The sequence below is a fragment of the Notolepis coatsorum genome, assembly GCF_963971535.1.
Source record: "Notolepis coatsorum genome assembly, chromosome: 1".
Taxonomy (NCBI): Eukaryota; Metazoa; Chordata; class Actinopteri; order Aulopiformes; family Paralepididae; genus Notolepis; species Notolepis coatsorum.
The window spans coordinates 300483267-300498096 of NC_140165.1; the positions used below are offsets into that span (position 1 = coordinate 300483267).

Consider the following 14830-nt stretch of genomic DNA (forward strand, 5'->3'; position numbering starts at 1 on the left):
TCGATAAATTCAGCCCCGGTCTTCATCAACCCTTTACTGAACTGTTAAAATCGCCCAGGTATCTCCGGCTGGTTTGGACTGTATCTACCTCAGGACCTGGCTTCATCCCACGACCATCGCGTCCTGGTGGGTGGCCTCGAGCTCTCCATCAACTTCGCCCACCACGCCGATAGGGAGAGGGTCGTTAAAGCTGCCCAGGCCCTGGGCTGGGAGGTGGGCCGCGGGGAGGAGGAGGAGGAGGAGGAGAAGCAGCAGAACGACGACGACGCGGAGACCTGGGAAGACAGCGTCGTGAGGACCGTGTCACTGACCGTGACCATGCCCAGGGTGTGGCTGCCCGTCCGCTGTCTGCTCCTGCCGGGCCACAGCGAGCTCCAGCGCTCCACCTACTGCTACTACAGATACAAGCTCTACGACCAGGAGGCCTTCTGCTCCCGGGTGAAGCATCCGTCCGCGGAGGAGGGGGAGGAGGGCCTGGCCACGGTGGCCTTCCAGGGGGCCAGGACGGTGGAGCTGAGGAGTAGCCAGCCTCTGCTGTGGTACCTCAGAGAGGAGCGTCTGGAGGTGCAGGTGTGGGTGGCCTTCAGGAAGGAGAAGACCCGCAGGCCCCACGACACGGACCGCCTGGTGGGCTCTGCGTTTGTCGACCTCTCCTCTCTCGCTAAGAGGCCGAGGCACAAGCTGACCCTCAGTGGTATGAAATAATTACCACAGGAGTAATCTGTTGTTTTTTGAATTAGTAAGAACTATGGTTTGCGATAATGTGCATCTGAGATCACCACAACCGCTGTATTCTTGGTTTCACAGGCGTGTACCCTCTGTTCAGGCGCTCTGCCCCGGATCTGAGCGGAGCCGCCCTCCGGGTGCACATCACGCTGACCCTGGGCTCACTCCCAGAGGAGCTCGCTCCCAGAGCCCACGACCGGGGAGGGCCTGACAGCCTAGGGGAGCTCTCGTCGGGAGAGGAAGCGGTAGAGGAGGAAGGCCCCCCCCCGCCCGCCGTGGCATCCAGACAGCCAGGGACGCAAAGCGGACACCAGACCTCTGTGAGCACAGACACCGAGGCTTCACAGCACACAGAGGACTCGTTCGCTGTGACCGTCACGGTGGACAGAGCCATGCACCTCACTCTGACAGGTAAACCTGTGGTCTGGGTTGTAGGTTCCCCTCTTTCTTCCTCCTTGTTTATGAACACATGAGTTACTTCCACCAGGCAAACAGACTACTGACAGACTGACAGACAGACTCTACATTATTATCACACAAGCAGACACACAAAAGCACCATATGTGACTTACACACCACACAAGCACATTTATTACACACACACACTGCTGCTAACATATACCTTGTATAGTATAGTTTGTATAGATAGAATATACGTTGTGTATTGTGTTTAGTTTATAGTTTTAGTTTATAGTTCATTTATACAGTTAGTATAGTATAGTTTTTATAGATAGAAAATATACGTTGTGTCTTGTGTTTAGTTTTATAGCTTATTTAGTTTATAGTTTATATTTATAGTTATAGTTTGTATAGATTAAATATACGTTGTGTACTATGTTTACAAATCTGCTACGGTTGAGGAGCCGGGAAAAACAAGCATCTCACGTTTTTCTGAATGTATGTACATTTAAAAAAGCTGTGACAATAATAGAATCTGAAACAATAATCCGATGTGTTGCTTGGTCCGTCTCTCCTTCAGGCTGTCCCCTAACTGAGCGCAGTGGCGGGACGCCCTCCTGCTGTGTGTCCTACGGGACAGCCGACTCTCCTGAGCCGGTCTCCACTGCTCTCATAGCCAACTCTGACTGCCCCGTGTGGGACCACCACCATGCATGCAGGTATTGATACCAATCACACGAGGACCGAAGCCACTAATGTCATTACAATATTACTCAATAGTACTGTTACTTTACTGAAATATTTCAGTATTTGTCTAGATATATAAGCAAGTAAAAATAATAGAGCAACTACTTAAAAAAAGCACTCAAGTAGGTAGGTAGTTACTTCCAATCAGAAATCGTCAAGATGTTGTGCGTGCTCCAGAATTGTCTTCGATTGATAATGATGGTAAAGCTACCTGTACTATACTGTAAAGCTACTGGTAGTGTACTGTAAAGCTACCAGTAGTGTACTGTAAAGCTATGGGTAGTATACTGTAAAGCTATTGGTAGTATACTGTAAAGCTACCGGTAATATACTCTAAAGCTACCGGTAGTATACTGCAAAGCTACCATTAGTATACTGTAAAGTTACCAGCAGTATAGTAGTACAGTTCACTGTACATGATAAATCTAACTGTATCTACTACTCTTCCAAAAAACAAGAAAAGTGGTCTCAAGTAGATAATTTCAGGCTTTTTAAGGTACTCAAAATAAGTTACTCAGTAGAACTACTCAATTCCAGTAACTAGGGTCACTGTAATTAGTTACTGTCCACCTCTAAACATTATAGGATCTCAAGAGGTCCCACGACTTTGTTCCAGGCTTTCAAAGTGAAAACCTATATGGCAAGACTTGAAAAGAATCGCCCAAGCACACCATCCTTACAACTTCACCCTTTATGTATGTGTGTGTGTGTGTATTTGGGGAGGGGGCATTCAAACATGTCCACTGATATGGTTTATATACCTGTCCCTTATTCATTCAGTGGCATTGTATGATGAGGGTCTCTTGACTGAATCCGCACACACACATATAATTAGCAAGAATTCCAGTGTGCTTGCATGAAACATCACCAGACTGACATATTGTTTTATTACCACAGGCTATCAAAGCAGCTCCTGGTGGATACACATCAATCCCTGGTGTTCAAAGTCTGGCACGGAGGAGGTACAGTAACATAGTTTCCATTAATGAGGGGTTAACGTTCTGCTTTTCTAGATTAATTTCCCGTTTCTCACTTGGCGATCATTGCTGTTTTTCTTCCTGTAGACATGGAGAGGGTGATTGGGTTTGCCTCCGTGGACCTGTCCCCCCTGCTGCTGTCTGGGTTCCCGTCGGTGTGCGGCTGGTACAACATCACAGACTTCAGCGGTCAGTGTCAGGGACAGATTAAAGTGTCCATCTCTCCCCTGAGGAGCGTCCAGGAGCTCCGGGGACAGAGACGAGCCGTGAACCAAGAGGCCTCTAAGACCTCCACGGTAAGAGCAGTGTGTTGTTGCAGAGGACAGAGACTGACATGAACCAAGAGAACTAGCTCTATTTTAAAAAAATCCACCTAAAAATACATACCTAAGTAAATGGACGATTGCTCCACTTCTACAAGGTCCATTTGCATGTTCTTGGTATCTAGGGACATCTATGGATCTCATGGAATGTATTCCCAGTGTCAGAAATATTGCATCTGTTACTAGGCTTGAGTAAATTGTGATGAAACAAAGGAGAATATAAATTATGATTTTTCTTTGCATCTTTGACAGTGAATAACACCATGCTAAAAATGGCCAGACATGAAAAACTGCGACTGAGCTCGTTCAGCACCTTCTTGAGATCATGTGTAAAAAAATTAATAAAAAAAAAGCAAATGAATAAAGGGAAGATGATTACACAGAATGTTTTGTAGATAAATTACTGAATTCTGCCATCCGGACACATGCAATTTGAAATATTATTATAGCATATAGAATACCAGGCCTATAAATGACCTTATTATAGCCAACTCGCACATCTATGGATCGGGCCAAATCTCCTCTTTCAAATGGCAGAGTTCAATTTGGATTTAGTATCTCCAGGCGTGCAGGAAGAACCGTGAATGAAATCTACTGTATGTACAGTTCCATTCTTATAATGGATATGGCTCCGCCATTTTGGATCGGATTGCAACGGGATTGTTGCTAAATGTTCACAGAAGGTAGACACACTAACTGCACTCCAATCTATGCTAATAACGTTCAGTTTTGTGATAGAGAATCCCGAGAAATAAAAGAAATTCATACAGAAGTAATTTGCTTGCAGGAAGCTGTAATCGTCTGGGAAAGGTAGTTTTTCGAAAATGTCAACGCTCATTGAGAGCTCTGGATATCCTCTCCTCATTTGACTACAATCGGCGATGCGACACTAATTCAAAATGGCAGATAATCGCTAAATTATGAAAACATTCCATAAACTAAAATCTCACTAATAACACTTTAACCTATTGGTAAACAAACCTATTGCTGAAAATATACACTATGACTGCTGTTGTGACATGGTTAGGGTCTTTACTCTTGGATACATTTAGGGGAAAAAAAACGCTACTTAACTTATATTCATACAGTCTGTAGACATTGATTTATGACAATGTCATTTTGGGTCCGCTACCGGACCCGTCAGGCTTAAGAGGTTAAGACCTCCATGGTAAGAGCAGTGTGTTGTTAGAGAGGACAGAGACAAACATGAACCAAGAGGCCTCTAAGACCTCCACGGTAAGAGCAGTGTGTTGTTAGAGAGGACAGAGACAAACATGAACCAAGAGGCCTCTAAGACCTCCACGGTAAGAGCAGTGTGTTGTTAGAGAGGACAGAGACAAACATGAACCAAGAGGCCTCTAAGACCTCCACGGTAAGAGCAGTGTGTTGTTAGAGAGGACAGAGACAAACATGAAACAAGAGGCCTCTAAGACCTCCACGGTAAGAGCAGTTATTTGTTTTGGTGAAGATAGTTCTGCTTTGTGGTTATATAATATTTTTGTGTTTCCATGGTATAAATAATAAAACAATAGGTTAGTCTGAACTCTGAATACACCTTTTCACAGTGATGTATGACGAGGCCTGTGTTTCATCAGCAGGCTCCACTCCAAGCCCTCCCTCTGAACTACCACACCGCCGCCGCGTACAGCAGCTTCCCCTCGCACATCAGCCGCTACACGGAGCTGAAGATCTCCTCGCCCGATCGATTGGACAGGCTGTTTTCTGAAAGGTCGCTACAATGCCAACCGTTACATGCGGATATTGTGTTAAATCAAAAGAGTGCGTCACGTACAGTATACTGAAGTAACCTCATGTGAACCGACTGTCCCAGGTCCAGTGAGAGTGAGCGCCACGACGAGCACGTGGAGAGCGTACGTCTGCACCACCAGAGGCTGCAGGAGGACGGAGCGGCTCGCCATCATGATCTCCACCCCTCCAGCTCTGCCCTGTCCTCGGCAATCAGGTACAGACGGGATTCTCTGGAACCGTAGAACACGGATGATGTAGCCAGAGGGTAGAGGGGCTCAAAAGTGTTCTTAGTAGGGATGCTCGATATTGGCTTTTTTACCGATACCGATATTGTCCAACTCTTAATTTCCGATACCGATATCAACCGATACCGATATATGCAGGGTTTCCCCCCCCAAAAAACTGAATAATTTCAGGTAATTAACACTTTGAGTGCCACGCCGGGTTTTCCTTTTTACCCCCTGAATGCCACCATCGGCGCCAATGTTAACGTTAATATTGCCTAATCTATGTTTTAAATTATGGCTATGTGTCTAATCTGCCCATCGCATTATCAAATACTATTTTCCAGTCAGTGCTGTCAAGGCAGATTGTTTTTTTATCGCGTCATTTCCGTTTCAGAGCATTTAGAAAAGCACCCGTTTTCAGATAAAAAACAGCCCATTCTGGACCATTCTATGAAAATCGTCTTTTACTGGAATATTCCACAACGTTGATATTCGTCGTTTTCAAATAAACGCTAGATGATCAATATTATACGTGCACGCAAGCACATTTGGGCCGCGCACAGATAATCGCCGCGTTGATTTCCTCTCGGACTTTTACAGTGAAACCGAAAGAGTCCATTTCACAAAACAGCCTATAACTTCATCAAAATTAGTCTGATTATCCTAACACTGATAACATAGAGTCCTTACCTGACATCAGATGGTATCCAACTGGTATATTCCAATTCCTGATCACCATTCGAAAAAATCGATAAGTGTATAGATCCAACGCGATACAGTAGAACTCCATGATCAGCGGGGCTCAGAGGATCCAGAATGAACTCTGGTAACCCCGGCTGGATCAGTGGACTGGAAAATGTGGAGTACCGGATTTTTTTCCCCATCCATTTTCATTGAGTCCATTCCAAAATCCCTTATGTCATCTGAAAGACGATAGGGGGCGCTTTTTTCCACATATAATCTCCGGCGGTGCTCGTGTATACTCGGGTAGGCTCGCGTGATGCAATATGATTTCAGATCGCTAAAAAAGAAAATTCCGAGAAATCTCGTGAGTGGCTTTCAACCACATACAAATAAACCCGAGATATCTCGTGTGTGGCAGTTAAAGTGTTAACATTACATATCTCTTGTTGTGGAATTAACACAACATTATGCATACTTTTGACAATAAATTAAATCAGAATTTGTTCTTACTTGCTTGCCTGGGTAAATAAAGGTTATAGAAATGTAAAAAGAAAAAAAAATTGAAAACCGATACCGATATTTTCCGATATCACATTTTAATGCCGATATCGGCCGATAATATCGGTAGGCCGATAATATCGGACATCCCTAGTTCTTAGTATAGTACATTTCACAAGTCATCATTGCTCATTCAGTAATTATTAAGGCAGTGTCTGTGTAGTCTGAGCCACATGAACAACATTTGACATTCATAGACGTGTTTTCAGCAGTATGGTTCTAATTAAGTGCGCCTACAAGTAAGCTAGTGACCTCTCGTATACTTGTTGTCAGCTTTCAACACTGATGTTTGTTGTTATCAGGCTCCGACTTCCAGATGCTATACATTAACACTTTGAGTGCCACACCCGAGAATATTCGGGTTTACGCCCCGACCGGTGAGTGCCATGCCCGAGAATATTCAGGTTATTTTTATTTTTTATTAGCGATCTGAAATCATATTACATCACGCGAGCCTACCGTTGGAGATCCAGGGCCCGCCGGCGCTCAGATCTGAAAAAAGCGCCCCCTATCGTCTCCCAGATGGTAAATCACCCTTTTGGAATGTACTCAATGAAAGTGAATGGGAGAACGGATTTCTGACTCCACATTTTACTTCTCACTGATGCAGCCGGGGTCTACCAGAGTTCATTCTGGAGCCTCTGAGCCGCGCGGATCATGTGTTCTACTGTATACACGGTTGATCAATACATTTATCGATTTTTTCGAATGGCGATCGGAAATTGGAATAAACCATTTGGATACCATCTGACCTCAGGTAAGGAAGCTTTGTTATCAGTGTTAGGATAATCAGACTCGTTTTCACGGCGATATAAGCGTTTCCACTATAACAGGGCTACTCAACCTTTGATGGCCCAGGGGCCACTCAGCAAAATGCCAGAAGTCCAAGGGCCGCAAGACCAAATAATGTTGGTCGTATACTCGTATATTGGATTTAGTCTAAAAATTGAGGAAACACACAGAATCTGCCTACATTTCCATCTATATAAGGCCAAACCTCATTGAACAAAAATATTGTCATGACATGGAATAATTAATGATGAAATGAAGTTACAACATGAGGCTTTTATTCACAGAATGTGAAGATAACATGAACATATTACTGTTGCAAATATCAGAGGTAGGTTAGAGGCCAATACTAATGAAATAAAGCCTGGTACAATAACATGTTCCTAAATTACAGAAACAAACATAACTTGTTCCTACTTTTTTTGTTTCAGGCTGTGGATATAAGGCTCTCTGGACATAAATAAAATATTCCAAGTCAAGAAACAGTGCAATGTAACAGTGCAATTAGGCAACAAATACTCAAACTAAATATAGGCATGTATAGGCATTTTTGGAAAAATAAAATACAAGTCTTGTTTAAAACAAGCCAAAAATAGTTGGGTTCATGAAAAACATCTGACTTCAGCTTGCTTGACAGGCTGTTATAAGGTCCAGACCTGTAAATACAGTAAAAGACAAACAGAGAATCATGAATATCTTTCAATGACATTCAGTCACACTTTACTTAAATTCCCTCACATGGAAATTAAAACGAATATTTTAAAAAATCAGCTATGTTAATCAGGTTTGATTTTGGTAAAAATATATTTTGATCTATTAAAGAGGAGGCAGGAGAGAGACAACATCGGGGACAGTAAACGGCAAACACAACTACATGACACGAGAGACAGGGGGCAGGGAGAGAGAGAGGGAGGGGGAGAGAGAGAGAGAGGGAGAGGGAGGGGGAGAGAGAGGGGGAGAGGGAGGCTGGTATGCAGAGGTTGCCGTGCGCAGACAGTCGTGGAGGTGCTTGTCACTGAGAGCGTTGCGCTGTTTCGACTTGATAATTCCCATAGTAGAGAATGCACTTTCACACACATAGGTTGAGCCGAAACACGTCAAGATCTTCTTTGCACAAATAGTGATGGTGCTGTATGACTCGCCAGGCACATACCGCATCCAGAAGTCCACCATTGATTCATCATTATGTTTCTGCTTCAAAGCGTTGTTTTTCAATTCAATCAGTTCCTCTTCAAATCTTTCCCTTGTAACGCCAAACTTGTCACACTGCTATGACGCTTCTCTCACATCAGCACTGTATGGGTGCTCTACCATGCGAATTACTGGCATGATTTCTTTTAGGTCAGTGAAACGATTTGAAAACTCCGTAGCAAGCGCATCGAGATATGCGACACATACATCGAGAAATGCCACATTGTGATTGCGCAGCTGACTGACTTGTGAGCGTAACATTGGGAAGTGCTCGAAATCAGAGTCGACAATCTGAGCTTGATAAAGAGAAAGCTTCTCTCTGAAGGCTGAAACATCATTCACTAACACAGGCAGCACTTTGTCATTTCCTTGAAGCTTCAAATTGAGGGAATTTAAGTGCTTGGTTATGTCCGCCAGAAAAGCCACTTGTAGTGCGAATTGCTCATCGCTGACATAATACAGATCACTCTGTTTCTTCTGTGTAATAAACTCTCGAATCACAGGCAGCAAGTCCATAAACGTCTCCAGTACGATGCCTCTGCTCAGCCATCGGACTTCAGCATGCAATGAGAGGTCTTGATATTGTGTGTCGTATTCTTCTACCAGGGTGCGGAATTGTCGGTGCTTAAGTGCATGGGCTCTAATGTAGTTTACAACTTTCACAACTTTACCCATCGTTGTTTTCAGTTCATCACCACCCCTCAGTTTGCAGCAGAGCTGCTCTTGGTGAATAATACAGTGGTAGGAAAGGAAGTTAGGAACTCCGGGTTGTTTTCTCAGTAATGCAACAAGCCCTTTCTCACGCCCAACCATAGATGGTGCGCCATCTGTAGTAACTGACACCAGTTTTCCCAAATCAATCTCTCTCCCTGGCCCTCGGAAAAAGTCCATGATTGTCAAACACACGTCCTCTCCTCTTGTCTGACCAGTTAATGGCAGAAGTGCCAGAAGTTCCTCCTTGAAACAAGTGCCATTAAAAAAACGTACCCAAATCATGAGCTGCGCTGTGTCTGACACGTCAGTAGACTCATCTATGGCCAAGCTGAAATGGTTTGATTTCTTGAGATCTTCTATCATTTTTAAAAACAAATCATCAGAAATGTTTTCCACACGTCGGCAGAGGGTTGAGTCAGACAGTTGCAGTTTGGATATCTGTCTGATGATAGCATCCTTATTTTTAAAATCGGCAAAAAGTGACTCACTCGCGTCCAGCCAACATGTTTTAATTAGCTCTCCTTCAGTGAAAGGTCTTTTGCTTCTCGCCACATTCCACGCCACTTTGTATGACGCCTCTGTAATTCTGTCACTTTCTTTACAGCTGAATCTTAGCGTGTTTTGTTGCCCATGTAAGGCTGACTGCGGTCAAGTGAGCCGTCTTTTGCTTTTGCGTGGTCAAGTGAGCCGCTCTTGTTTTTCGAGTGCGCGATTAGTTCCAGGTTTACGGTAATGCATTCAAACAACCCTGGGAGGCTGTTGTAATGAACCGACGTGACTTTTGAACACAGTCTCGCAAGTAGATCTTACAGAAATACTTAATATGACATTGAATGCGCATCGAATCAATAGGACGTTTAGTCTAATCAATAGGACGTTTCGTATGTGCAGTATTATTGAACATCGAATCAATAGGACGCGCAGTATATTCGACCACTAAACAAAAGCTACAGACAATTCCACAGAGGAACACTTCCGGTGAGGATTTCAAAGTAAAGGATGGCATGTGGTTCATTTCTATTATTTCATAAGTAGTTTATTACACTGCCATGTTTGTACTTAATACTTCTCAAGACTACTTGCACAAATAATATTAACTACTTTTACTGTGTACTTTGAGTAATTTGAGTTTCAAAGTCCTTTTTATAGAACAATGAGTATTTTCGACTAACTTTGATGTGGGATTTAAAGTTTAAAGTCCTCAGAATCAGCATTTTCGACTAACTTTGATGTGGGATAAAAAAAGATTTTCCCATAAGCACTTTATGAAACTGCCATGGTTGTACTTAGTACCTCTTAGACTACCTGTACAAATTATATGAAATATTTTTACTGTGTACTTTTTGAGTAATTTCAGTTTCAAAGTCCCCAGAATCAGCATTTTCTACTAACTTTGATGTGGGATAAAAAAAGATTTTCCCATAAGCACCTTATGAAACTGCCATGGTTGTACTTAGTACCTCTTAGACTACGTGTACAAATTATATGAAATATTTTTACTGTGTACTTTTTGAGTAATTTGAGTTTCAAAGTCCCCAGAATCAGCATTTTCGACTAACTTTGATGTGGGATAAAAAAAGATTTTCCCATAAGCACTTTATGAAACTGCCATGGTTGTACTTAGTACCTCTTAGACTACTTGTACAAATTATATGAAATATTTTTACTGTGTACTTTTTGAGTAATTTCAGTTTTAAAGTCCTCAGAATCAGCATTTTCGACTAACTTTGATGTGGGATAAAAAAAGATTTTCCCATAAGCACTTGATGAAACTGCCATGGTTGTACTTAGTACCTCTTAGACTACCTGTACAAATTATATGAAATATTTTTACTGTGTACTTTTTGAGTAATTTCAGTTTCAAAGTCCCCAGAATCAGCATTTTCGACTAACTTTGATGTGGGATAAAAAAAGATTTTCCCATAAGCACCTTATGAAACTGCCATGGTTGTACTTAGTACCTCTTAGACTACGTGTACAAATTATATGAAATATTTTTACTGTGTACTTTTTGAGTAATTTGAGTTTCAAAGTCCCCAGAATCAGCATTTTCGACTAACTTTGATGTGGGATAAAAAAAGATTTTCCTATAATCACCTTATGAAACTGCCATGGTTGTACTTAGTACCTCTTAGACTACCTGTACAAATTATATGAAATATTTTTACTGTGTACTTTTTGAGTAATTTGAGTTTCAAAGTCCTCAGAATCAGCATTTTCGACTAACTTTGATGTTGGATAAAAACAATTCTTCCCATAAGCACTTTATGAAACTGCCATGGTTGTACTTAGTACCTCTTAGACTACCTGTACAAATTATATGAAATATTTTTACTGTGTACTTTTTGAGTAATTTCAGTTTCAAAGTCCCCAGAATCAGCATTTTCGACTAACTTTGATGTGGGATAAAAAAAGATTTTCCCATAAGCACCTTATGAAACTGCCATGGTTGTACTTAGTACCTCTTAGACTACTTGTACAAATTATATGAAATATTTTTACTGTGTACTTTTTGAGTAATTTCAGTTTCAAAGTCCCCAGAATCAGCATTTTCGACTAACTTTGATGTGGGATAAAAAAAGATTTTCCCATAAGCACCTTATGAAACTGCCATGGTTGTACTTAGTACCTCTTAGACTACCTGTACAAATTATATGAAATATTTTTACTGTGTACTTTTTGAGTAATTTCAGTTTCAAAGTCCCCAGAATCAGCATTTTCGACTAACTTTGATGTGGGATAAAAAAAGATTTTCCCATAAGCACCTTATGAAACTGCCATGGTTGTACTTAGTACCTCTTAGACTACGTGTACAAATTATATGAAATATTTTTACTGTGTACTTTTTGAGTAATTTGAGTTTCAAAGTCCCCAGAATCAGCATTTTCGACTAACTTTGATGTGGGATAAAAAAAGATTTTCCCATAAGCACTTGATGAAACTGCCATGGTTGTACTTAGTACCTCTTAGACTACCTGTACAAATTATATGAAATATTTTTACTGTGTACTTTTTGAGTAATTTGAGTTTCAAAGTCCCCAGAATCAGCATTTTCTACTAACTTTGATGTGGGATAAAAAAAGATTTTCCCATAAGCACCTTATGAAACTGCCATGGTTGTACTTAGTACCTCTTAGACTACTTGTACAAATTATATGAAATATTTTTACTGTGTACTTTTTGAGTAATTTCAGTTTTAAAGTCCTCAGAATCAGCATTTTCGACTAACTTTGATGTGGGATAAAAAAAGATTTTCCCATAAGCACTTGATGAAACTGCCATGGTTGTACTTAGTACCTCTTAGACTACTTGTACAAATTATATGAAATATTTTTACTGTGTACTTTTTGAGTAATTTCAGTTTCAAAGTCCCCAGAATCAGCATTTTCGACTAACTTTGATGTGGGATAAAAAAAGATTTTCCCATAAGCACCTTATGAAACTGCCATGGTTGTACTTAGTACCTCTTAGACTACGTGTACAAATTATATGAAATATTTTTACTGTGTACTTTGAGTAATTTGAGTTTCAAAGTCCCCAGAATCAGCATTTTCGACTAACTTTGATGTGGGATAAAAAAAGATTTTCCCATAAGCACCTTATGAAACTGCCATGGTTGTACTTAGTACCTCTTAGACTACCTGTACAAATTATATGAAATATTTTTACTGTGTACTTTTTGAGTAATTTGAGTTTCAAAGTCCTCAGAATCAGCATTTTCGACTAACTTTGATGTTGGATAAAAACAATTCTTCCCATAAGCACTTTATGAAACTGCCATGGTTGTACTTAGTACCTCTTAGACTACCTGTACAAATTATATGAAATATTTTTACTGTGTACTTTTTGAGTAATTTCAGTTTCAAAGTCCCCAGAATCAGCATTTTCGACTAACTTTGATGTGGGATAAAAAAAGATTTTCCCATAAGCACCTTATGAAACTGCCATGGTTGTACTTAGTACCTCTTAGACTACTTGTACAAATTATATGAAATATTTTTACTGTGTACTTTTTGAGTAATTTCAGTTTCAAAGTCCCCAGAATCAGCATTTTCGACTAACTTTGATGTGGGATAAAAAAAGATTTTCCCATAAGCACCTTATGAAACTGCCATGGTTGTACTTAGTACCTCTTAGACTACGTGTACAAATTATATGAAATATTTTTACTGTGTACTTTTTGAGTAATTTCAGTTTTAAAGTCCTCAGAATCAGCATTTTCGACTAACTTTGATGTGGGATAAAAAAAGATTTTCCCATAAGCACTTGATGAAACTGCCATGGTTGTACTTAGTACCTCTTAGACTACCTGTACAAATTATATGAAATATTTTTACTGTGTACTTTTTGAGTAATTTCAGTTTCAAAGTCCCCAGAATCAGCATTATCGACTAACTTTGATGTGGGATAAAAAAAGATTTTCCCATAAGCACCTTATGAAACTGCCATGGTTGTACTTAGTACCTCTTAGACTACGTGTACAAATTATATGAAATATTTTTACTGTGTACTTTTTGAGTAATTTGAGTTTCAAAGTCCCCAGAATCAGCATTTTCGACTAACTTTGATGTGGGATAAAAAAAGATTTTCCCATAAGCACTTGATGAAACTGCCATGGTTGTACTTAGTACCTCTTAGACTACCTGTACAAATTATATGAAATATTTTTACTGTGTACTTTTTGAGTAATTTCAGTTTCAAAGTCCCCAGAATCAGCATTTTCGACTAACTTTGATGTGGGATAAAAAAAGATTTTCCCATAAGCACCTTATGAAACTGCCATGGTTGTACTTAGTACCTCTTAGACTACTTGTACAAATTATATGAAATATTTTTACTGTGTACTTTTTGAGTAATTTCAGTTTTAAAGTCCTCAGAATCAGCATTTTCGACTAACTTTGATGTGGGATAAAAAAAGATTTTCCCATAAGCACTTGATGAAACTGCCATGGTTGTACTTAGTACCTCTTAGACTACCTGTACAAATTATATGAAATATTTTTACTGTGTACTTTTTGAGTAATTTCAGTTTCAAAGTCCCCAGAATCAGCATTTTCGACTAACTTTGATGTGGGATAAAAAAAGATTTTCCCATAAGCACCTTATGAAACTGCCATGGTTGTACTTAGTACCTCTTAGACTACGTGTACAAATTATATGAAATATTTTTACTGTGTACTTTTTGAGTAATTTGAGTTTCAAAGTCCCCAGAATCAGCATTTTCGACTAACTTTGATGTGGGATAAAAAAAGATTTTCCCATAAGCACCTTATGAAACTGCCATGGTTGTACTTAGTACCTCTTAGACTACCTGTACAAATTATATGAAATATTTTTACTGTGTACTTTTTGAGTAATTTGAGTTTCAAAGTCCTCAGAATCAGCATTTTCGACTAACTTTGATGTTGGATAAAAACAATTCTTCCCATAAGCACTTTATGAAACTGCCATGGTTGTACTTAGTACCTCTTAGACTACCTGTACAAATTATATGAAATATTTTTACTGTGTACTTTTTGAGTAATTTCAGTTTCAAAGTCCCCAGAATCAGCATTTTCGACTAACTTTGATGTGGGATAAAAAAAGATTTTCCCATAAGCACCTTATGAAACTGCCATGGTTGTACTTAGTACCTCTTAGACTACTTGTACAAATTATATGAAATATTTTTACTGTGTACTTTGAGTAATTTCAGTTTCAAAGTCCCCAGAATCAGCATTTTCTACTAACTTTGATGTGGGATAAA

At 40.2% G+C, this 14830-nt stretch overlaps 1 protein-coding gene across 2 annotated transcripts in view; it reads left to right on the plus strand.

Moving 5' to 3' along the window:
- The window catches only part of c2cd3 (C2 domain containing 3 centriole elongation regulator), an 82326-nt gene that overhangs the window by 44008 nt on the left and 23488 nt on the right, over positions 1–14830 (plus strand). The window contains exons 23-29 of one of the 2 annotated variants that reach the window (XM_084320579.1): positions 59–694; positions 808–1137; positions 1706–1844; positions 2770–2834; positions 2937–3145; positions 4768–4901; positions 5004–5135. In XM_084320579.1, the coding sequence (XP_084176705.1) occupies positions 59–694; positions 808–1137; positions 1706–1844; positions 2770–2834; positions 2937–3145; positions 4768–4901; positions 5004–5135 (1645 nt within the window). The remainder of the gene's footprint in view (positions 1–58; positions 695–807; positions 1138–1705; positions 1845–2769; positions 2835–2936; positions 3146–4767; positions 4902–5003; positions 5136–14830) is intronic. The other variant, XM_084320580.1, reaches the window with a different exon arrangement.